This window comes from Dendrobates tinctorius, unplaced genomic scaffold (genome assembly GCF_039654945.1).
Source record: "Dendrobates tinctorius isolate UK_male_01 unplaced genomic scaffold, ASM3965494v1 ptg000069l, whole genome shotgun sequence".
Lineage (NCBI taxonomy): Eukaryota > Metazoa > Chordata > Amphibia > Anura > Dendrobatidae > Dendrobates > Dendrobates tinctorius.
In genome coordinates, this window is record NW_027361737.1 from 21,085,801 (window position 1) to 21,110,975 (window position 25,175).

A 25,175-nucleotide genomic window follows, 5' to 3' on the forward strand; every position below is an offset into this window, starting at 1 on the left:
CTCAGGCCTCTCCAACTAGCCATTCTCAGGTCCTGAGACAGGAACCCTTTTTCCCGCGACAGGGAGTTCCGACTAACATCGTCAACCAGGAGGTCCTTGCACTGGTGCCTCAAGCCAATCTCGCTTGCAACGGGGAAATCCTTTCTCACAGGTCAATGGAAGGTCCTGAGCACCAAGCGAGCCTGACAGGTTGGGGTGCGGTGCACCTACATCACAAGGCACAGGGCAAGTGGTCACCAGTGGAAGCGAACATGCCTATCTATCCTGGAAATTCGGGCCATCTTCCTGGCGTTGAGAGCCTTTCGTCACTTACTGGCAGCCTCTCATATCAGAGTACAGTCGGACAATGCCACGGCAGTGGCATATGTGAACTAAGTACCCAGGCATTGAAAGAGGTGACACATATCCTCCACTGGGCAGAAGACACGGGGTCGGTACTCTCAGCGGTCCACATCCCGGGTGTGGACAACTGGGAAGCCGACTTCCTCAGCAGACATGGAATTGACTCAGGAGAGTGGTCTCTCCACCCCGAAATTTTTTGCCAGATCTGCCATCGCGGGGGACCCTGGACGTGGACCTCATGGCATCCCATTTCAATGCCAAGGTCCCCAAGTTCATGGCCAGAACACACGATCCGCGGTCGCTCAGAGCAGATCCCCTGGTTCAGGACTGGACCCAGTTCCAGCTTCTGTACATCTTTCCACCTCTCCCCCCTCATATTCAGAGTGGTGAGGAAGATCAAACAAGAGGGAGTTCCAACCATCCTAATCGCACCGTACTGGCCCAGACGTACATGGTACGCCGACATCGTACAACTTACAACAGACGCCCCCTGGCGTCTCCCCGACCGTCCCGATCTTCTGTCACAAGGCCCGTTCTACCACCAGAACTCAGGGGCTCTCAATTTGATGGCGTGGCCCTTGAGATCTGGGTTCTAACCCAGGCAGGGCTCTCACCAGATGTCATTAGAACCATGATCAGGGCACGGAAGCCAGCCTCCGCCAAGATTTATTACCGTACTTGGAGAGCCTTCCTTACCTGGTGCAAATCTCGCAGCCAGAGCCCACTCCCTTGTTCCCTTCCCAAAGTACTTGGTTTTCTCCAATCGGGTCTGGACGCCAAGCTGTCCCTTGGCTCGCTTAAGGGCCAGGTGTCAGCGCTCTCAGTGCTTTTTCAGAGACGCATTGCTAACAGGCCACAAGTAAGGACCTTTCTTCAGGGAGTTTCCCAATTGGTTCCCCCTACAGACATCCACTGGAAACGTGGGACCGCAACCTGGTCCTGACAGCATTGCAGGGACCACCTTTCGAACCCCTTAAGGAAGTCCCACTCCGCCTTCTATCCCAGAAGGTGGTCTTTCTGGTGGCAATTACTTCGCTTACGCAGGGTGTCTGAACTGTCAGCACTCTCCTGCAGACGGCCCTTCCTGGCTTTTCACCAGGACAAGGTGGTTCTCCATATGGTCCCATCCTTCCTTCCGAAGGTTGTGTCCAACTTCCACCTCAATGAGGAAATTTCTCTGCCATCCCTTTGCCCGGTTCCGGTTCATAGAGTGGAGAAGGCTCTGCATACGCTTGACCTCGTCAGGGCATTGCATATATACGTGTCTAGGACTGCGCCCTTCCGGAGGTCTGATTCCCTTTTCCTTCTTCCGGAAGATGTCCGTCACGGTCTGCCGGCTTCGAAAGCTACCCTTGCCAGGTGGATCAAATCTACCATACAAGAGGCTTACCACCTTAAAAATTCTCCTCTTCCGGCCGGTATTACGGCACACTCTACACGGGCGGTAGGGGCCTCCTGGGCCTTTCGGCCCAACAAGTGTGTAAGGCGGCCACTTGGACTAGTCTACACACATTTACGAAACACTACAGAGTCCATACCCAGTCTTCAGCAGACGCGAGCCTAGGTAGACGGGTTCTGCAGGCGGCGGTGCCCCAACTTTAGGGACCTGTCTGCACAATATTCGTCCATTGCTTCCCACCCAGGGACTGCTTTGGGACGTCCATATGGTTCTGTGTCCCCCCAATGAGGCGACAGAGTAAAGGAGATTTTTGTGTACTCACCGTAAAATCTTTCTCTTAGCCTCTAATTGGGGGACACAGCTCCCACCCTGTTGCCCTTACGGGCCGTTGTTACGGTTGAGTTCTCATATTGTTCTTTGAGCTCGTACATGGTAGCCTTATTACAGGCATAGTTATGTCATTTCTGTTGACTTCCTCCTAATGCTTTTGCACAAAACTGGAGAAGGCTGACGCCGTCCAGGGGTGTATACTGCAGAGGAGGAGCCGTAGTTAATCTTTTTCAGATTATGCATAGTGTCGCCTCCTAGTGGACAGCAGCATAACACCCATGGTTCTGTGTGCCCCAATTAGAGGCTAAGAGAAAGAGATTTTACGGTGAGTACACAAAAATCTCCTTTTTTCATCAGATAGGGGATGTCTTGAAATCTTAAATTGTATGACAGAAAAACACAACCATACTTGCCAATACCAGGTCACAATAATAATGCAATGCAGGGTGCAGCAGACCCCATAATAAAGGTGGAGGAAGCACAGGTGCAAAATACTGATAAGCCAACCACTCATACACCTACCATCTATGGTGAGGGGCGGCTGCCTTGTATTCTATATGCACATAGGGCGCCAGTTACACAGATATGTGTAGTGCACAGTGTCTGGCAAATGGCCTATTGGTCACACCCATAATATTAGATCAAGTGGGCAGCCCAGCACTCTGTGGGTGCAATTACAGGGTGCCAGGCAGCCCGCTTGATCTAATAATATGGGTGTCACCACTAGGCCATAAGCCAGACACTGTGCACTACACAGATCTGTGTAACTGGTGTAATTTAGCACTTGTGCTGCCTCTGCCTTTTATCATGGGGGTCTGCTGCATCCTGTAGTCCATTAGTATTGTGACCTGGTATTGGTAAGAATGGCTAATTGTTTGTTTTTTTTCCTTTTTGCTTGAAATCTTGGTACAAAACCTTTAAATAATGATCTTAAATGGTTACTAAATAATGAATTGTTAATGCACATGAGCAATGTAATACGCTATTACATCAAGTAATTGCAGTGTATTTTTCCATTGTATCTGATTAGACATGCTCATAAGAATACGGTGATGGAGGTGAAGTGGAACTTGAATGGTAACTGGCTCCTCACTGCTTCGCGCGATCATCTCTGCAAGCTCTTTGACATCCGCAATCTTCGAGAAGAACTTCAGGTTTTCAGAGGTCACAAAAAAGAGGCTACAGGTCAGGAAATATATGGGTGTCCGTGTCACCAGGGAAAAGTGGTCCAGCCCCCAGTAGAATAGTGATCTAAGTTTCTCTCCTTATTGCAGCCGTTGCATGGCATCCAGTACACGAGGGCTTGTTTGCCAGTGGTGGTTCTGATGGCTCACTGTTGTTCTGGAATGTTGGGTACGTACGTCATTCTTATGCCATTGCTGGGTGTCTATTTTGGCCAAGGTTTCTATAATGCCATATTTCTATTTAAGTGTGGAGAAAGAAGTAGGTGGTATGGAGATCGCACATGAAGGAATGATTTGGAGTCTTGCCTGGCATCCCCTCGGCCATATTCTGTGTTCTGGATCGAATGATCACACCAGGTATTTGTTATATATATATATATATATATATATATATATATATATATATATATATATATATATATATATATATATATATAATTTATTTTTTTTTTTACAGCAGACACTTTCTTTTGGGTACATGTTCTCCTTAGTAAAACTGTTTTCTGTTTAGTAAATTCTGGACCAGAAATCGTCCAGGAGATAAAATGAGAGATCGCTATAACTTGAATCTTCTTGCTGGCATGTCTGAAGATGGTGTTGAATATGGTAATCCCTTTTCTACAAGTCGTTTTAGTCATTCCCTTATGTTTTCACACGTCTGCCTTGTTCTGTTCTGTATTTTTCAGAATTTATCGAATTGTTTTATTATCTTACATACAGATACGCAGTAATTTGTGTTCTTTTGTAGATGATATTGAGCCAAACAATCTAGCAATTATACCTGGCATGGGTATCCCAGAACAGCTGAAAATGGCAATGGAACAGGAACAGTTGGGTAAGACAATGCTACAGGTTTTTATTTATTTATTTTTTCTGCTCATAGTCTATTATTTGACACGTGATATAAATTTACTGGCTTATTTTCTAGGAAAAGAGGATGCTAATGCAGTGGAAATGTCAATCCCAGGCCTGGACTGGGGAATGGATGATTTGATGCAGAAGGACCAGAAAAAAGTCCCACAGAAAAAAGTTCCATACGCCAAGCCTATACCAGCTCAATTTCAGCAGGTTAGTCGGCAAATATTATTTGATCTCTCCTTAATGTTTGTGACAAACATGTACTTCACATGTTGGGTGTGCGTGTATGCAGCTGAGCTTGCACTAAACCCAATTTTTAAAAAATTACCGTAAGTGTCTTTTTCTTTGGTTGGCAGCAAAAAAAACCTTTGGTTAAAAAAACAAGCCCTTATACACCTATGTCAATGCAAAAAAAGTTATCACTCTTTGAAAAGGGGGAGGAAAAGAAAGCACACAAGTGAAGGTTTGCTGCAGCAGGAGGGAGGTCAACTAATACCAATCATTATAATCATCTTGAAAATAGTTCCTTATGCCAGATGGAATCAGATGCTTGTTATTTGGTAGATCTCATTGCCCCTACTGAGGACAAAGTTTTGTTTTATTTTAAGAGTTTGCTAGTGAAGACAACCTCACCAGGTATTATGATAAAGAGTAGTGATGGGCAAGTGTGCTCACCTCTACTAGATCGAGTATTTGTGTGCTTAATTGAGTAGCTAGTGGTGCCGAGTATAGCATGGTGCTCGGGTCCCTCATTTTAATCTGAGCCTTGCAGCGCTGGACCTGAGGAATCTCTCTAGGACAATTGTGCGACTGCTTCATCTCTCTTCCAGCCGTCGAATACAGGTCACCTGGAAAAAAATGCTCAGCGTCTTCATTGACGTACATTATGTTTGGTAATCAAGCTGACCACCCGTGCAATCTGACGTACTCGATTTGAGTACCGAGCAGTTTACTGCCCGCTCATCACTAATAAAGAACTTTCCATTCCAAATGCTATGAGATGAACATCTTTGATGTCTCTGTAACATATATAACATATAGAGCAGGCTGCGGACTTGAAAACCCTGAACATGACTTAAATCCACTGTGGATTTTTCTTTTTCCGCTGCATATAAATGGAGTTTCTAAAAACTGTCATTCACTTCCAGTATAAAGGAGGATTTTACTACATTCATTGTGTAAAATCATATTGCATATTAATCATTTCAGGCCTGGCTACAGAATAAAGTGCCCCTTATGCCAACTTCAGAAGCTGTCCCAGAACGGAAAGAAGAAGTAAAATCTGATGAGAAGAAAAAAAATCAGGCTGAAATTGAGCAGGAGATGGCAGCTCTACAGTATACCAACCCCCAACTGCTTGAGGTAAATGTCTGATGCCAGAATGAAGAGTGGAATTTTGTGTGATTGCTGGTGACAAAATTACATCCAACTTTCAAGGGAATCAGTTGGAATAAAGTTTCCTTAGATTGGGGTCATGTTGTGAGTCTCAGGCAATTATTGACCAAGAGGTTATGTTATTTGTATATGGTGCCTCACATACAAGAATACTCTATCTTTATGGGTTGCCCAACTATATTTGCAAATTCATTTTATTTACGGTTGAGATTAAGGTGTTGGCTCACCATGACAAACCCAATATTAGAAAAACAGCAGTGTGCACTTTTATATGCGAGAATTCCTTTTAATGCTCTTCTATTAGGCTGGCGGTGATTTGATAATTGAAGATATGCCTTAGTTTAATCTCCTGTTCCACTTTATGTACTCTGATCTTTTACAATTTGATGTGGTCACTCATTGGTTAGGTTCTGTTAGATGTGGACATTATACTAATACTTAAACTTTTCTATTTCATGCAATTATGTGAATACTGATGAACTTTGTATTTTATACCTTTTTTTCTCCTGTTTTGGCAGCAATTAAAGATTGAAAGGATAGCACAAAAGCAAGCAGAAGCTCCAGGACAATCCCAAGGCCTTGCTTCACCTTTAGGCACCGCACCACAAGTTCCTTCGGCATTTCCTGCCACAGGACCACCTTCCCAGCCGCCTCTAAATTTCCAGCAGCCTCATCCATCACAACCAATGGCAATGAACATGCAGCATGGCCCTCAAGGACAGTTCAGACCACAAGGTCCTCAAGTATCTGGCCCACAAGGTTTCATGGGTCCAGGCCCACAAAACATTCGACCTCAGGAAATGCATCCTGGAATGCCTAGACTTCCAGTGCCAGTTGGACCTATGGGTCCACAAGGTCCTCCAGGTAATCCTGGGCCACCAGGTCATATGGCTCAAATGCCACAGGGGGGTCCCAGAGGCGCTCCACCCCCTCATCATGGGATGCAGGGAGGTCCTGGTCCTCAGGGACCTTTAATGGGTGTTGCTCCTAGAGGTGTGCAGCAAGGTCCTAATCAAGGAATGCTTTTAGGTCATCCGGCACAAGATTTGAGAGGCCCTTCTGGTGCAATACTTGGACATGGACCTGATGTTAGAGGACCTATAGATATTAGAGGACCGTCAGATATGCGTGGACCCCAAGATATGAGAGGACCCCCTGAATTACATGGAGATATGAGAGGGCTTTCTGACATACGAGGCCCTCAAGACAGTAGAGGTGGCCCCGATATGCGCGGTCCTCTCGACATGCATGGACCTCCGGATATGAGAGGACGTTCTGATATGCATGGCTCTATAGACCTGAGAGGTCCCCCAGATATGCGAGGTCCTCATGACATGCGTGGACCTCATGACATGCGTGGTCCCCCTGACCTTCGTGGTCCCCCTGATATGCGCCTTGGTCCTGACCTGCGTGCCCCTCCGGATATGCGCGGTCCTCCTGATATGCGTGGACCTCCTGACTTGCGTGGCCCTCCAGAGATGCGCGGACTTCAGGATATGAGAGGACCACCTGAAATGAGGGGTGGCCCTTCTGAAATGAGGGGAGGCCCTGACATGCGTGGCCCTTCTGAAATGAGGGGTGGCCCCGACATGCGTGGTCCTCCTGAAATGAGGGGAGGTCCAGATATACGTGGCCTCTCAGAAGTGAGGGGTGGCCTTCCTGAAATAAGAGGTGGTCCTGACTTGCGTGGTCCACATGATATGAGGGGTCCTGACCTGCGTGGTTCCCAGGACATGAGGGGTGGTCCACATGATATCCGAGGCCCACATGATATGAGAGGCCCATCTGATGTACGTGGTTCACAGGATATGCGGCGATCTGATATAAGAGGGCCACTTGATATGCGTGGCCAGCAACATATGAGGGCTGTTCAGGACAGTAGGGGCCCATCTGATTTACACGTTTCTCCAGACATACGGAGTTCTCAAGATATAAGGGGTTCTCAAGACATGCGAAATCTTCAAGATATTAGAGGACCACCGGATATGAGTGGTCCTCATGAAATGAGAGGTCCCCAGAGCAGGGGGTCAAATTTGGGACTTTCTCAAGATACTCGTGGACAGTCAGTAGGCCAAGGTTCCACAGGAAATTCTCAAGGTCCTCACAATTCGCAGAATCCATCAAGGGCATCCCACCAATCACAACAGAAAACCCCATTACTGGGAGATGGTCCTAGGCCTTTTAACCAGGTAAATGCCTTTAATAACGACAGGAAATTCTTTGATAGGAGAAGCCATTTCACATGCTATTCTGATTGATTGAATTTACAACCTACTGATCTTTACATTTCCAATGCAGTTTAAGCAGTAGAAACACCTGGAGCAAAGTGCTTCCTACTTAAAACAAAAACAGCTTTAAGAAGTCTGTTACATGAAGTGTTTTTGGTGATCTAAGCTAAATGTGAGTGGGGGTTTTTAGACAGTTTTTGAGCCAGTCATGGCAAAACATACATGGTACTTTCCTATTCTGTAGAGAGTATAAACCCTGACAGTATTGTCTTTGAGAGAAAGTTTGAAGACCAGGTGCAATGGAACGGTCCACTTTTTCAAGTTGTGCTTTAGTCAGGGAGTTTGGCTACAAGTGAAAATCTGTTGATGTGTTCAGCACTGTGGATGGTTGCAGATTAATTACAGTATATTTTTACAAAAGCATATTGAAATTCTTCAATGATAATAAATTTTTTACATTTTTGCATCATTTCAGGTCTCTGCACCGAAAAATGTTTTTATTGAAAGGGGTTTGTTATGTAATTTTGAAGCCGGGGTTCTCTGGCCAGAAGGTTCTTCTTACCTGCAGAATGGATTATGTATAAATAACAAAATGAATCCTGTTCACCTGCTGTCACCTTCCTAGATCTAGCGAAGGCCGCTCCATGGTCTGTACTGGCATCAGAAGCAATCATGTTACTGTTCGTCCATCCACAGGACCACTGCAGCTTATGACAGGCTGCAGCAGTCCGGTAACTGCGCGTCATTGGATAGTTTTCTAATGATGCGTGGTTCAAGTCACATGACCGCTGCAGCCTGTGCATGTGGCCGGTTGGTTGAAGTGATTGATTTTATTTTTTCTTGATGAAACCCACAGATAACGAAAGCACCTTTTACCTTGACAACCCATTTAATGCACCCCAAGATCACATTAACATCTTTTCGATATTACCCATTAGTTTATCTTGTTGACAGTTCATAGAAACTGAACCCACCAGTTTACTAGATGCCTGAGGGCTGTAGAGGCATTCTTAGATAATTATACCAGTGATGCTGGTATGGAACAAATTTAATAGAAGTGTAGTTTTCCTTTTCATGAATGGTCAGCATGTAAGTAAAAATAACTACTGAAAAACCTCTGTAAATGACCACCTCATAGAGAAGACCTCGCGCCTTTATCCAAACCACACTTCTGACATATTTTAAGTTCCACTGTTTATGAATTTTCCTGTTACTTTGAGAAGACCACTCCATAGAAGACCACCTTTCAGTGCAATATTTGGTGGACATCTGAGGTTCCAGTTAAACAAGGTTTTATAGTACACTGCCTATATTGTAAGATGCCCAAGTTCCATGCTAGTATTTCTTTTTAATTTGGAACGTTTATGACTGAAGCTCCACACATAACTAATAATCCAATTATTGCTTGTAAATTTAATTTCCCTGATGGCAAAACTGTAGGAGTACAAAGTCTCCAAATAACCAAAGCACACAAGGTCGTACTATATGAGGAAGGTACTTTTGTTGTAGGCTTCTGCTGAATTACCATATGGCACTACAGACTGTTAATGCACACTTTATGAGCAAATGCAATTATATAACGAGAAAGTCTCCATTTGAAGAGAAACAAAGTCAGCCAGTTCATCTGCAGCGGAGTGTCTTTGACACCCATTGTAAGTAACATCAGGGTAGAATCAAAGAAATATTTCTGAAAAAGATTTTATTTCCATTATGTCACGGTATGATTACATTGACTTAATATAATTGGGATAACCAACAAAACCCAATAAATATAATTAAGGCAAAAACTCAAAATTCAATTCATACACCACAAGACATGAGTCTAAATTGTCAAATGTACAATTTTTATTAAATGCAATAGCATAATATACATTACTCAATAAAGAACATAGATAAAATAAGGACACTGCTATCCAAATAGGGAGCCTATATTGCACAATTGCCTAAAACAGTATATACTAGTTGAATAAGTGCATGAAGACATCATACATATGCTAAACAAAGGTTACATCCATAAAAATGCATCTGAACTGAAAAGAACTTTCCACAGTGGAAACAGGCATAACCAATCAACAAGTTCATATGGATTCTAGGTATACACTTTGTACTACTCAGCTATTACTAAGAAGCGAAACGCGCGTTGGGGCGATAGGGAAGCCAGTGCCACACACTTTAACTATGTAAGTGCCTTTTTGGAAACATCCTTTTATTTACTAAACTTTGTTTGGGTTCATACTGTAATGCTATATGGTCAAGGTACTTAGTAATAGCTGAGTAGTACAAAATGTATACCTAGAATCCATATGAACTTGTTGATTGGTTATGCCTGTTTCCACTGTGGAAAGTTCTTTTCAGTTCAGATGCATTTTTATGGATGTAACCTTTGTTTAGCATATGTATGATGTCTTCATGCACTTATTCAACTAGTATATACTGTTTTGGGCAGTTGTGCAATATAGGCTCCCTATTTGGATAGCAGTGTCCTTATTTTATCTATGTTCTTTATTGAGTAATGTATATTATGCTATTGCATTTAATAAAATTTGTACATTTGGCAATTTAGACTCATGTCTTGTGATGTATGAATTAATATAATTGGGAGACTACTTATGGTGGAAATCATTAAAAATGGTTTTAATTGCTGACTTTATATGACCTCAACTCCCCATTTTCAGCAACCATAACTCTACTACCATTCTGGAAAATCATGCCATAAAATGGCAAACCAAGAATCCCTTTTTAAACCCTTAACGACCACCGATATGCGTGAAAGCGACGTCCACTAAGGGGCCTTATTCCCTCATCTCTATTTTAAAACGGCTATCGAGAATAAGGGTAACGTGCCCCCCAAAGTCCGAAAATATCCTGGGTCTTAGCTACCAGAGGTACCAGAGACCATGGAGAACACGATCATTCAGGGCTGGATTTTTCAATAAATAACTGTGATCACGTAAAAAAAAAGTATGCCCGCAAGAAAATTATTTCTCTCTGTTCTGATATGATTTGTATGTCAGTGGAGCAAGAAATGATGTCCCCAAGCCCTCCTGGTACCTCTGCCATCCCACTGCCCTCCGCCTCCTCTTCTTGAGATAAAAATGGCGGCCACATACGCAGTGCGCCCGCTGAGATTTGCCACCCAGCAACTGCAGGCCAAAAAACATGCGTGGATTATTTGCCTTACATGGGCAATCCCTACATGTTTTTTTTGTATGACCAACAACTTTAGAAACATTCAAGGAGGAGACTCGAGCATGTCACTCATTTTCATATTCAATATGACAGCCTAATATTATCAAATTCCGTGTAGTACCTTTGGTTTCAAAATCCTCACTATATGCCTGTATAAAAATCTTTGAGGGGTGTAGTTTCCAAAATGGGGTCACATGTGGGGGGTTTCCATTGTTTAGGCACACGAGGGGCTCTTCAAATGCAACATGGTGTCCGCTCTCTATTCCATACATTTTTGCTTTCAAAAACTCAAACGGTGCTTCTTCCTTTCCGAATCCTGCTGTGCGTCTAAACAGTGGTTTTCCCCAGATACAGGGTATTAGTGTACTCGGGAGAAATTGAACAACAAATTTTGGGCATTCGTTTTCTCCTTGCAAAAGTTAAAAATTTGGGGTTAAATAACATTTTTGTAAGAAAAGTAAAATGTTCATTTTTTTTCCTTCCATACTCAATTCCTGTGGATCACTTGAAGGGTTAATAAACTTCTTGAATGTGGTCTTGAGTACCTTGAGGGGTGCAGTTTTTAGAACGGTGTCACTTTTGGGTGCTTTCTATCATATAGGTCCCACAAAGTCACTTCAAATGTGAGGTGGTCCCTGAAAAAAATGGTTTTGTAAGTTTTGTTGGAAAAATTAGAAATTGCTGATGAACTTTTAACCCTTATAACTTCCTAGCAAAAAAGTAGTTTAAAAAAATGACACGGATGTAAAGTAGACATATTGGAAATGTTATTTATTAATTATTTGGTGTGGTATAACAAAGAGCACAAAAATGTAAAGTTTGAAAATTTCTAAATTTTTCCCCAAAAAAATTTGTCAAATTTTCGATATTTTCATACGCAAATCTTATCTACCAAAGTTTACCACTAATGTGAAGTACAATATGCCACCAAAAAATGGTCTCTGAATCACTGGGATCCAATGAATTGTTCCAGAGTTATTACCGCATAAAGTGACACTGGTCAGAATTGTAAAGTTTGGCCTGGTTATTGAGCTCAGTCACTAAGGGTTTAGGGAAGCATGGAAGGTGCCAGTCAGAAAAAGTGAACTAACTGTTGCATGAGCTAACCTGTTCGCAGGTACTGGGATGTAAGGGGTAACGTTTCTCCTTGTGAAGAGTGACATACCAGGCCTGGCATGCCAGAGTGAGGAGACTTATATGCATGCTCCTCTGTGGAATTAAATATGCAAATTGCCTTTTCAGCGAGGGCGAGGACTTGAACTCTTTTGCCACCAATTGGAAATGGCAATCCAAAAAGTCACTAGCGACCCTCTAACGAGCCTTATGATATGACTTAAGATAAAAGCCAAACCAGAATCTCAATTTGCCGACACAGTTTTTAGGGGTGTTGCCCCTCATCAGTGCAAAATATGAGATCTAATTTGGATGTATTAAAGACCTGTGACTGGGGTCTAAGCTTTTATCCTAAGTCATATGGCAAGGCTCATTAAGCCTCTCACCTAGTCCTCTTTCTTTCTGAAGAGGCACTTTGCATATTTGCAGGTACTGTTCCTTTAAAACTGATAATTGCTTAGAGAAGGCAGATTTGGTCTCATGACAAGTGTGCTGCTGTACCATGGTGTCACACAGCTCCATAATTTTGTGTTGCATTGGTTATAGAGGAAAAAGAGGATGTGCTGAACATGTGTATTGAGTTCTTTACTTAAGGTTGTGTCCTGCTCCTTCTACGTAGACTTCACCAGAAAGTACAAATAAGATTCCATTCCTCTGCTGCCTGATTAAATGGTTGTTTTGCTGTGAGGTATCACAGCTGCCACATGGTACAACCACCAAGCTAAGTGCCATTGCCTGTAACTGTTATGGGCGGTGTTCCATAAGTTTAGTCATCATGACTGTCCTGAAGTACAGTAACAGAGATGCCAATGGTCGACTGGGCTGAGAAACCCTTGTATGTTTGCCCTGGGAGCAACACTCTTCTTGTAAAACCATAACAATTAGCATATTTGTTGCACTTCATAAAAAGGACCATATCTTAGGAACTGTATTGCAAGTTTTAGATAAAAGCAACAAATAAAATAAGATGAAAGACTTCTACTTGTGACCTGGTGACGGGCCGTCTTTAAGCTTGTTAGAATGGGTCTTGAGTCAAGCTGTTTTGATGTTGTCAAGTAACCAGTGTGAGACCTTGGATGACACTAGCTAAGTTAGAGACTTTGTATGAGGATACTATATCAGTTATTGGTTTCCACGAAGATTTCTGTAGGTGTTTAGCTGGAAGACAAAATCGTGCAACAGTACTCTGTAAAGTTTCAGAGACTAGTTCATTCTGGGACTAAAGGGCTGACAATGCAGTGCCTCAGAGACTAGGACCAAATTCAATGTTTGCCGTTTTTTGAGTCTCTTCTTTTTTTCTCTTGTGGCATTTGTTGACATTTTTGTGCCAAACTCTTAAAAATGGTTCACATGGCTCATAAATTTTGTGTAAAATCAGAAATGCTCTTCATTTGTGCTCTAACATTTTAGAAACATTTTAGGACATCAAAACATCTGAAAATCCCAAACCCCGACTTCCCTTGACAGACAAAAAAAAAAGACAGGTGAAAATTTAAAAAAAAAAGTCGCAAATGAAAAAGAAGTGAAATAGTATACAAAAAAGGCACAAATACAATAATGAGTCAGGCTTTTATCTGGATGTCATTTTAGCAAATATTTTTCTGGAAGTAATTGGGTGGCAGAGGGAGAAGGTTGACTGTGTACATATGAATGCTAGATAAAAAATAATGCCCCTCCTCCCACATTTGCGGACTTGGAGCTTGACAGCAAAGTTTTCTCAGAATTTAGGAAGAATGTGGCAGACATAATCCGAGAAACTTAGAGGAGATTTGGGTAAATGAACATAAGTCTGATTTGTTGATCTCTCCTTACCAATAAAGGAAACCTGCCTGGAGTGCGTCTATACTCGGAGTGTGGTAAACCAAGACTTCTGACGAGAGACTGTCAAACTAGTAGGGTGATTTGACAAATGCAATGAAACCAATGCAATGAAACCATTGCAATGAATCCAGAGGCACCCAAGGCTAAGAGCCAAGCAGCATATTCAACATCTTCAAGCTACTCTAGGGACAGCCACAATGGAGCATTAGATCAAGCTTCTATTAGACAACCTAGGGAATATCTACCAGATAAACCTCCATAGAAAAAATTCAATGATATGGTATGTTGTTCACGTTATATGGCCAGCATACAGAACGTTCCAAATTATTACGCAAATTGGATTTGTGTCATACAGATTTAACTTTGGATCTTTCAAATTACCTCATGGATGGTCTTGTGTCTCAGGGCTCTTGGGATCACTGAAAACCATTTCAAATACCTGTGATAATTAATTTGCCAGGTGAGACCAATTAAGCATGCCACAGGTTTCAAGCAAAATGGGAAACAAAAAAAAGTTCTCTCTGCTGCCAAATAGTTCAATTTCTTGGACAAGGTATGAAAACATTAAATATTTAATGAAAACTTAAACGTGATATCTTACTGTGAAGAGATTTGTGGCTGATACAGAGCACAGATAGCTTTGTGCAGATAAAGACATAATGAGGAAGGTTTCTGCCAGACAAATTCTTCAGAATAAGGCTACTTTCACACTTGCGTTTTTTTGCACTGCGTGCGCAGTGCAAACGTGCATAAAAAACGCATCATGCTGTTGTATGCGTTTTCTTGTTTTCTGTGCATGGTTTTTGCAAAAAAAGCATGCTTTTCGTCAGCGCTCCCATAGACTTTAATGGGTTTTTGGGTGAATTTTGTGCGCATGGATTTATTTGAGACAGGTCGGACGCACAAAAAATGCAACAGGATGCATTTTGTGCGCCCGGGCGCACACTACAAAGAAACGCATGCGCATACAAACGCATAGAAACGCATGACAATGCGCACCCATGTTAAGTATAGGAAAAATAACACATGCGTATTTATGCGCAAAAACGCAGCGCAAAAAAACGTAAGTGTGAAACCAGCCTAAGATAGCAACTTCTAAACTACCCTTACAAAACATCAATCTGGTATTTGAAGCTGCTGGTGCCTCTGAAGTCCCACAGACCTCAAGGTGTAGAATCCTCCAGACACCTTCAGCTGTGCATAAACCTACTATTTGTCCACCTCTAAACAGTGCTCACAAGCAGAAATTGTTGCAGTGGGCCCAGACGTATATGATGAGTGCCATGCAAACCTGGGTGGTCCAGGTGGATGGTTGGTGGATGGCCACTTTATCCCAAGAAGGCTACAACCTCAGCAAGGAGGAGGCAGAGTCACCTTTTGAACTAAAATCACGGGAAGAGAGCTGGTAGGCCCCATTGGGGTCTCTGAATGTGTAAAAATGACCTCGGCAAAGTTATATAGAATTTCTGACTCGCCTCTTTCTTCCATGGAACGAAAAGTAGAACTATGCCATCCGTTTCAAAATCTTCTTCAAGCATAACAATGCACCATCTCAAGCTGCAAAGAATACATTTGAGTAATTGCCTGCTATGGGCATAAAATGAGAAAATCTTAAGAGGTGGCCACCATCTTCCCCTGACCTCAACCCTTTTTGAGAACCTTTGGAGTATCATCAAGCAAAAGATCTGTGGGTGGGAGGCAGTTCACATGAGCAGCTCTGGGAGGCTATTCTGACGTCTTGCAAAAAAATTCAAGCAGAAACTCTTCAAGAAGATCAATGGATGCAAGAAATGTGAAGGTGACATCAATGAAGGATTCTGTTAACATGTACCTTGGCCTGTTAAGATGTTTTTGATTGAGAAAAAGCTTTTGATTTCAGTAAATCTGACCTCGTATTGCTGCAAATTCAACAAATGACCATTTTCAGTTCTTTACAATCTAACATGTTTGGAGACTCTATTGTGCATATTGTGGACCGTTGCATTTTGCGTTTTTATTAGTTTAAAAAACAACAACTTAACTTTGGAAGCTTTGTCCCATTAGAATGTGATTTATACTCCACCGGTTGATGAATTGAACATTATACTGACTCGTGTGCATCGACCATTTAGGAAAATCCTAGAAAGATATAATTCACATCATTTGGGACACGATGTAAATCTTGTGTGATTGATACCAAATCATAAGTGACCACCATATTCAATTAAATTTATCGTGTTTGTTTCCAATGATGAGGAAGATTTATGGTTCAATATGAGCACCGCAAACCATCTGCTTGCACTGTGGTGGGACTCATCAGATACCGTCCATAGTAATAATGGTTGTCAGGAACTGTGTGAAGCTTAAGGTTTATGTGATCTGCATGAATGTGAAAATTTAGCTGGCTAAATTGCTGTAAAAACAGCACGGAAAACAAGTGCTGGCAACCCAGGAATGTGCTACTTTCAAGTGATTTCTTGCACAGAGCTTGTATGGTTTTATCAGCCACAGGAAGAAAAAATGATGTATTTTTTCAGTACATGGCCAGAGAACGATATCGGCTGTGGCTAAGTAAATAATGGGAGGTTAAGGCCGGGGTCACACTACCATTAGTGATGTGAGAAACTCGCACAAGTCTCTCACATCAACACCTGGCACTGCCGCCGGCACTCAGGACCGGAGCTGCAGCTGCATGTATTTCTATGCAGCCGTAGCTCCTGTCCTGAGTGCCGGGGCAGTGCCAGGTGTTGATGTGAGAGACTTGTGTGAGTTTCTCGCATCACACACGGTAGTGTGGTCCCATCCTAATAGTCCGACATGGTAGAGGATGGCAAAGCATCAAATGCTATTGGGCTCAGAGAATGCCTCTCCAAGGGAGTCAGTTTGCTCTAACTTAATGAAAATATAACACAGGCAACCATTGAGTCTTATCTATCAATCCAGGAGACGACGCTGTGACTAGGCCACCTTCTGTTCACAGTTTACTTTTCACCCCCCAGAATAAAAGGGAGAATACACTACAAGCTGAATTTTAGAATCCCTGTGCCCATAGTTGCAGTATGCCACCCTTTACTAGAACAGGGACATAGTAAGAGGACCACTGTTGAATGTTCAACACACATGCTATATCTCTATATACATTTATCTCTATCTTTATTTCAACATGCTTTATCTCTATATTTATATTTATGCTGGGACGGTTATACCTCTTAATTTATCACAAATCTATACATGATTCTTCATACAAATGGATAGTTTTGTTGATGAATGTAAAGGTTAATGAATGGAACTTTTCTATGGAAAAACAATGCTGTTCTATGAACTATAATGCCAGGTCAATATAGTGGTACGTGATTAAGGAAACCTCTGCATTTACATACATTTCTGATGTAGAAGCTGAACATACCAGTTGAATTGATCTTTTAATGTGTAAGATTTTGGGAAATTGAACAGGTCCTCTTGGTATTAGTAGAATATAGTGGGTTTTTTTTTGTTCTTTTTATAGTTGTTAAGGTTTGGGTAGATGGGTAAAGGGCATCTCTAGACCCTCTCTAACTACTCTTTATACAGAATACCCCTTGCAGTAATTGAAGCTTTTTTTCTTTTTTTTTATACTGTAAGAATGTCCAGCTTTATTCCTACATTACATGCTCATAACAGATAATTACAACAAAGCTACATGATACGGCCAAATGTATTGGAACTAACCTTTTAATAAATAAATTCAGGTTTGTCATTAGGCACCTATTACTAAAGGTGTAAAAAAAAAAAAAAAATCAATCCCCTCACCATGCCCTTTACAAATATTTGTGAAAGAATTTGTAGTTTTTAAAGCGCACTGATCACTGTGTTACCAAGATTTTGTCCCTCGGACACTTTTGAATGTTCCTGATAGATTTTTTTCATGCGGATTTCAGAAATGACTTCAGATTTTTCCTATTACGTAAGGTTTTTAAGAAATTATTCGAAACATAATATTCTGTTATAATTCTAAAAACTCATATGAACTTTTTCTGAAACCGTATATTCTGAATTTTTCACTGAAATAACATAAATCGCTGATCCACACATATGCAAGCACTTATGCGAATTCCGCTATGGCGCAGTGAATCATTCGGCTGACCGTGTATGGAGAATACCACATCTCCTGGGCAGGGGAGGAATCAAAAGACAATACTGACATACTTAGAGCATGGCTGAATGTATTACGACCTTCAATGCCGTTCGCTGTCCTAACGATATGGAGAGAGCAGAGAGATCATGTAACAGATTGCTACTTCTGCCTTACAAATGTAACATGATATCCAGCAAAGAACAAGAAATCAATAGAATATCCTAATCTTCCTTCAGCCATAAGACCAGTGCCACACGATGAAGGTCTTTGTGTTCCAAAGCCGCCCAAAGTATGGACAATGGAGGACGACGAAGATGGACTAACAATGTCATTGGAAAATGAAACTGCTGCAAACCCAGACTTTGAGCCTTCTACATCTAATCCACATCTGTTCAGTCAAGCTGATCTGAGTGACTTGGTCAGAGATTTGAAATTGTCAAAGAGGCAGGCAGAATTATTGGGATGAAGGCTACAAGAACGGAATCTCTTATTACCAGGAACAAGAGTTTCTGTTTTTTGCAGTCGTCAAGAAGACCGTAATCAATTTTTCAACCATGTCGACAGTTTAACCTTTTGCAACAACGTCTTGGGGTTGTTTGGTGCTCTTGGATGCAAACATGACCCAAAGGAATGGCAACTGTTCATTGACTCGTCAGTTTTAAGTCTGAAGGCTATTTTACTTCATAACGGAAATATCTATCCTTCTATACCTATTGGACATGCTGTACACATGAAAGAAACGTGTGAGAATATGGAGTTACTGTTGACCCACATTAATTATATAAATTATAACGAACATATGTGGTGATCTAAAAGTTGTTGCACTTCTTCTTGGACTGCAGCTTGGATATACCAAGTATTGTTGTTTTATTTGTGAATGGGACAGTCGTGCACGAGAAATGCACTTTCAGAAAGGACTGGCCACTCCTCGAAAACCTGGTTGCTGGACAAAAGAATGTTAAACATAATCCTTTCGTTGATCCAGCAAAGATGTTTCTCCCTCCTTTGCATATTAATCTTGGGCTTACGAAGAATTTTGTCAAAGAATCGGAAGCCTTTTCTTACTTGCGACAGAAATTTCCAAGAATAAGTGATGCAAAGATTAAAGAAGGTATTTTTATTGGCCCACAGATCAGAGATATAATGAATGACAGTAGCTTTGATGGTCTTTTGCAAGGTGATGAACAAGTGGCATGGAGAGCCTTTAAAGATGTGACCTTTAACTTCCTTGGCAACAGCAGTGCACCGAACTTTGAACAACTCGTGGATAACATGCTCACATCATATCATTTGATGAAATGCAATATGTCACTAAAAATGCATTTTCTACATTCTCACTTGGACTTTTTTCCAGCCAATCTTTGTGCCGTTAGCGATGAACATGGTGAAAGATTTCACCAAGACATTGCGCTGATGGAGAAAAGGTACCAGGGAAAGTGGAGTACGTCAATGCTGGCTGACTATTGCTGGAATCTTATTCAAGAAGCATCTGACACGGATTATAAACGAAAGTCGTCTGCAAAACACTTTTGAACAATAGCTTTTGCTACTGACATCGATGCACATGTATGTAGTGTTTCGGACGTCATAATGTAGACTATAAACTGTTGTTTCTTAAAACCCTTACGTGATACAGACTTGGAGCACATATTCGTGTTCAGAATATCAAAATCTATAAGATACAATAACATTTTCTCAGGGGACAAGAACTTCCCTGAAATTTGTTGCGCAGTGTTATTTTTTGTTTTTATCACGATGCTGTAGTCTGATGCCACCATTGTAACAAGTTTTGTTTGTGGAATATTTAGGAGAAAAATTCACAATCAACTGTGAGTGGTACTGAAAAGTGGAGTGTTTTGTAACTTGCAACTGAGCCATGAAGTGGAATCAATGTAAAGGTAGAGTGGAGTCACAGAGTGCTAAAGAGCAGAGTGCATAAAAGTAGCCAACAGTCTGACTCAGTAACTGCAGAATCCAAACCTCGTCTGGTATTTGCATCATCACAGACATTGTGGTATGGGAGCTTCATGGCATGGGTTTCCAATGGCAGAGCAGCTGCATGCAAGCCTTACATCACCAAGCACAATGCCAAGTGTTGGATGACGTGGAGTAAAGCTGCCAGTGGACACGAGCTATGAAAATGTTCTTTGTGGAGAGACTAATTGCACTTCTCTGACAGTCTAATTTTGACGAAAGCTGTAAGAACCTGGTACAATGCATTCAGGAAGGCAAAGTTTGGTGGAGTAGGGATAAGACTGAGAGGTTGTTTTTCAGGGGTTCGCCTAGGCCCCTTAGTTCCAGTAAAGTGAAATCTAAGTGCTTCAACATACCAAGACATTTTGAATGATATACCCAACTCTATGGTAACAATTTTGGGGAGGCCCTTTCTCATTTTAGCATGACTGTGCCTCCGCGCACAAAGTGAGGTTGATAAAGGCTTGGTTGGGTGACTTTGGTGTGGAAGAAAATGACTGGCCATCTAAGAGCCCAGTTCTCAACTCCATCTGGCATCTTTGGAGTGAACGAGAACAGAGATTGCCAGCCAGGAATTCTTGGTCAACATCTGCGTATTACCTCACTAATGCTGTTCTGGATGTGAAAGGGAAAAAAATCCACACAGACATTCACTCCAAAATCTTGTAGAAAACTATCCCAGAAGAGTGGAGGCTATCTATAGGTTGCCATGAAAATTTGTAACAATTATTCAGTTTTAAGATACAATAATATTCTAAGATCTTTTTTCCTTTGGAATGATGGCTGATTGTATTGGCATAATAATTTATATTGCATATACGTGACATTTACATTTTCATTCATTTTGAAAGGTTATTTTGGACAGTGCACCCACATTCTGTAGTTTTCCTGCATTTTCCACATTTCTACTCTTCTCTTCAAGAAGCAGGCGGAGTTCACGATTTCTTGTATTTAATGTTGCTTTGCTGAGACATGAAATTGGAAATGAACAGCAGACTCTGATGCGATAAAGGCCTTAGTATACCCACTCAGCTGTTAGATTGGATAGCCATTAAATGCTCTATATGGACAATGAAAAGGTCTGCTTATTGGAATACATCTGCTAGCCCAATTTCTATTTAGGTGGTCATCATGATCAAAGCACTCTTCAACTCTTATATGATCATTGACATAAAGTGATTCCCCCTCTCCTATGTTGGTTGACTACACCACCAATAATGACTACTGCTGATGATTACGGGTAGACCACCTGCTTTAGCTGTGATTACACCGACATAATATTTTTCTTCGCAGTCACAGAACGGTTTCTTATGCACCTTCTATAATATGCAATATTAGGAAATCCTGAAAATACTTCCTGGCATGGCTTGAGTTGTCAACCTATTTACTAAAGAATGGATTTATGTGAAATTGGAAATCTTTGGGAGAAATGCTGGAGATTTCTAATACCTCAGCTGAAGGGTCAGATCATGTACCAAAAATGTAATGACTGAGTTTCAATGGAGTATGTTAGGGATTTGCCAGTTTATTAGGAAAATCAATTTATTAGAAATAAAATGGGTCCAGAAGACTCTTTGGCTAGGGTTACATGGCAGCTTGTGGCTGTGCAAAATTTGATCCAAATGTCTCTTTGCTCAAATTGCAACTGAGGCTAAGTTCACACATTCATATCAAAAATTGTCAGATTTTACCCAGAACTCAGATGTTTGGTTTTTTTTTTGTTTTTTCTTTAATTTTTCATCCATATGCAATCTATGCATTTTGTTTTTATGTAAAACCAGTTATTAAAAATGTACTAGACTAATTAGTTTCGTATGTTAAATAATTTCAATGTGTCTGTAAAGATCGGATGCTACACAGTGGCTCCATATGATATACGATTTTTTTATATACCGTATATACTCGTGTATAAGCCGAGCCCCCTAATTTTGTCACAAAAAACTGGGAAAACTTATTGACTCGTGTATAAGCCTAGGGTGCACAGTGAGTGGCCCCAGTTATGCTGCACAGTGAGTGGCCCCAGATAATGCTGAACAGTGAGTGGCCCCAGATAATGCTGCACAGTGAGTGGCCCCAGATAATGCTGCACAGTGAGTGGCCCCAGATAATACTGCACAGTGAGTGGCCCCAATTATGCTGCACAGTGAGTGGCCCCAGATAATACTGCACAGTGAGTGGCCCCAGTTATGCTGCACAGTGAGTGGCCCCATATAATGCTGCACAGTGAGTGGCCTCAGATAATACTGCACAGTGAGTGGCCCCAGATAATACTGCACAGTGAGTGGCCCCAATTATGCTGCACAGTGAGTGGCCCCAGATAATGCTGCACAGTGAGTGGCCCCAGATAATGCTGCAGTGAGTGGCCCCAGATATTGCTGCACAGTGAGTGGCCCCAGATAATACTGCACAATGAGTGGCCCCAATTATGCTGCACAGTGGGTGGCCCCAGATAATACTGCACAGTGAGTGGCCCCAGTTATGCTGCACAGTGAGTGGCCCCAGATAATGCTGCACAGTGAGTGGCCCCAGATAATACTGCACAATGAGTGGCCCCAGATAATGCTGCACAGTGAGTGGCCCCAGATAATGCTGCACAGTGAGTGGCCCCAGATAATACTGCACAGTGAGTGGCCCCAATTATGCTGCACAGTGAGTGGCCCCAGTTTTGCTGTACAGTGAGTGGCCCCAGATAATACTGCACAGTGAGTGGCCCCAGCTATGCTGCACAGTGAGTGGCCCCATATAATACTGCACAGTGAGTGGCCCCAGATAATGCTGCACAGTGAGTGGCCCCAGATAATACTGCACAGTGAGTGGCCCCAATTATGCTGCACAGTGAGTGGCCCCAGATAATGCTGCACAGTGAGTGGCCCCAGATAATGCTGCAGTGAGTGGCCCCAGATATTGCTGCACAGTGAGTGGCCCCAGATAATACTGCACAATGAGTGGCCCCAATTATGCTGCACAGTGGGTGGCCCCAGTTTTGCTGTACAGTGAGTGGCCCCAGATAATACTGCACAGTGAGTGGCCCCAGTTATGCTGCACAGTGAGTGGCCCCAATTATGCTGCACAGTGATTGGCCCCAGATAATACTGCACAGTGAGTGGCCCCAATTATGCTGCACAGTGGGTGGCCCCAGTTTTGCTGTACAGTGAGTGGCCCCAGATAATACTGCACAGTGAGTGGCCCCAGTTATGCTGCACAGTGAGTGGCCCCATATAATGCTGCACAGTGAGTGGCCCCAGATAATACTGCACAGTGAGTGGCCCCAGTTATGCTGCACAGTGAGTGGCCCCAGTTTTGCTGCACAGTGAGTGGCCCCAGTTTTGCTGCACAGTGAGTGGCCCCAGTTATGCTGCACAGTGAGTGGCCCCAGATAATGCTGCACAGTGAGTGGCCCCAGATAATGCTGCACAGTGAGTGGCCCCAGTTATGCTGCATAGTGTGTGGTCCCATCATATTGCTGCCGCCAAGGCCTCCATTACCAAAAAAAAAAAAAAACTATTCTCACCTCCGTCACTGCCCCCTGCTCATCAGCGTTGCGGGCTCTGCAGTGACACTGCAGGCAGAGGGCGCGATCACGCCCTCTGACCTGAATGTCACTGCGGAGGACGCAAGACAGCAGAGTGACGCGCAGGGACAGTTGAATATGCCCCCCCCGTTCATACTCACCCCCGTCCTGACGCTTGTCTCTGCAGCGCAGCCCCCCTGCTTGTTCCATGTTCTCGGCGCTGCTCTTCCTGCTTAAGCGGCCACGTGGTACCGCTCATTACACTCATGTATATGCGCATATTCATGAGTTTAATGAGCGGTACCACGTGACTGCTGAAGCAGGAAGAACAGGGGGCGCCGAGAACATGGAACAAGCAGGGGGGCTCCAGAGTAGGGTGGGTATGATCTCTGACACCCCCGATCCCCCTCCCCCGCCGATCTCCCCCAGTATATAACTCGTGTATAAGCCGAGAGGGGGACTTTCAGCCCAAAAAAATGGGCTGAAAATCTCGGCTTATGCACGATTATATACGGTACTTGAATGGTCGAATCTCATCTGACACAAGGGAAATGCTTAGTTTGTACTGCAATTTTTTTATTTTATTTTATTAAAGCTCAGATTCAGTCCATTTTTCCAAGGACAACAATAGGACAGAAAATAAGGTCATGTGAACCAAGGTCTCGTGCAGACCATTTTAATCAGACAAATGCTATCCGTGGTTTTGACAGATAAAACTCTTACCAATGTTATTCTATTGGGCTGGGCACATGTCTTTTTTTTTTTTTTTTTTTTTTTTCCATCTGCACAACTAGCCTCTGGGAATTGGATAGCACTTGCCTGTCCAAAATTTCATTTTCTAATGACATGGTAGCAGTTATGCAACTACATTCCCTTTCATGTGTTGAAGTGTAATGGCTGGACATTTTGGCATTGTCTTATGCGGCCACAGTTGCTATGTATCAGTATCCTAATCAATATACAGCTCTGTCAAAAATTAAGAGATCACTGCACAGTTTTATAAAAAATCATCTCTACATATCTGACATCCATTCCATTCCAGTGTCAGTTGAATTCCAACCAGAGTATACCTCATTCTACTTAATGTGCTTCTGATTAGGTGATCACCTGAACCAAATCTTATTTAATGAAGGAAAGTATAAAAAAAAAACCCTGCTGTGGTGTTCACAATCCTCTTGCAATAGGACAAGCTGGAGGGCAAAACAAGTGCTAGTAATATCCCAAAAGTAATAGGAATGAAAAAATAACTTTTAACGAATGCAAAGGAGTGGAAAAGAAAAGTCTTGAGTGAGGAAAAGAAGGGCTCAATTCTGGCTTTACTAGCAGAGGGATACAGTGAGCATCATGTTGCCTCCATCCTTAAAATTTCTAAGACTGCAGTCCATTACAGCAAGGTCAAGCAGCAGACATTGGTGACAACAAAGCTACAGACAGGCAGGGGGCGAAAACGACTCTCCACTGACCGGGATAACCGTCATCTTATTCAAATGTCACTGAGCAACCACAGGATGACATCAAGTGACCTACAAAAGGAATGGCAAATGGCAGCTGGGGTGAAGTTCACGGCAAAAAGAGTTTGTAACAGGCTCCTAGAGGCAGGGCTCAAGTCATGTAAATCTAGAAAAAAGCCTTTGATGAATGAGAAGCAAAGAAGAGCCAGGCTGAAGTTTGCCAAAGACCATAAGGATTGGACCATAGAGGACTGGAGTAAGGTAATCTTTGAGTCTAATTTTCAGCT

The 25,175-nt window shown here is 42.5% G+C and overlaps 1 protein-coding gene across 4 annotated transcripts in view; it reads left to right on the plus strand.

Annotated features, from left to right (window-relative positions):
• Positions 1–25,175, plus strand: part of WDR33 (WD repeat domain 33) — a 150,961-nt gene that overhangs the window by 118,877 nt on the left and 6,909 nt on the right. For all 4 annotated transcript variants that reach the window (XM_073581161.1, XM_073581162.1, XM_073581163.1 and 1 more), the window contains 8 exons: positions 3,102–3,256; positions 3,346–3,424; positions 3,502–3,612; positions 3,767–3,861; positions 4,004–4,090; positions 4,184–4,323; positions 5,323–5,475; positions 6,027–7,697. In XM_073581161.1, the coding sequence (XP_073437262.1) occupies positions 3,102–3,256; positions 3,346–3,424; positions 3,502–3,612; positions 3,767–3,861; positions 4,004–4,090; positions 4,184–4,323; positions 5,323–5,475; positions 6,027–7,697 (2,491 nt within the window). The remainder of the gene's footprint in view (positions 1–3,101; positions 3,257–3,345; positions 3,425–3,501; positions 3,613–3,766; positions 3,862–4,003; positions 4,091–4,183; positions 4,324–5,322; positions 5,476–6,026; positions 7,698–25,175) is intronic.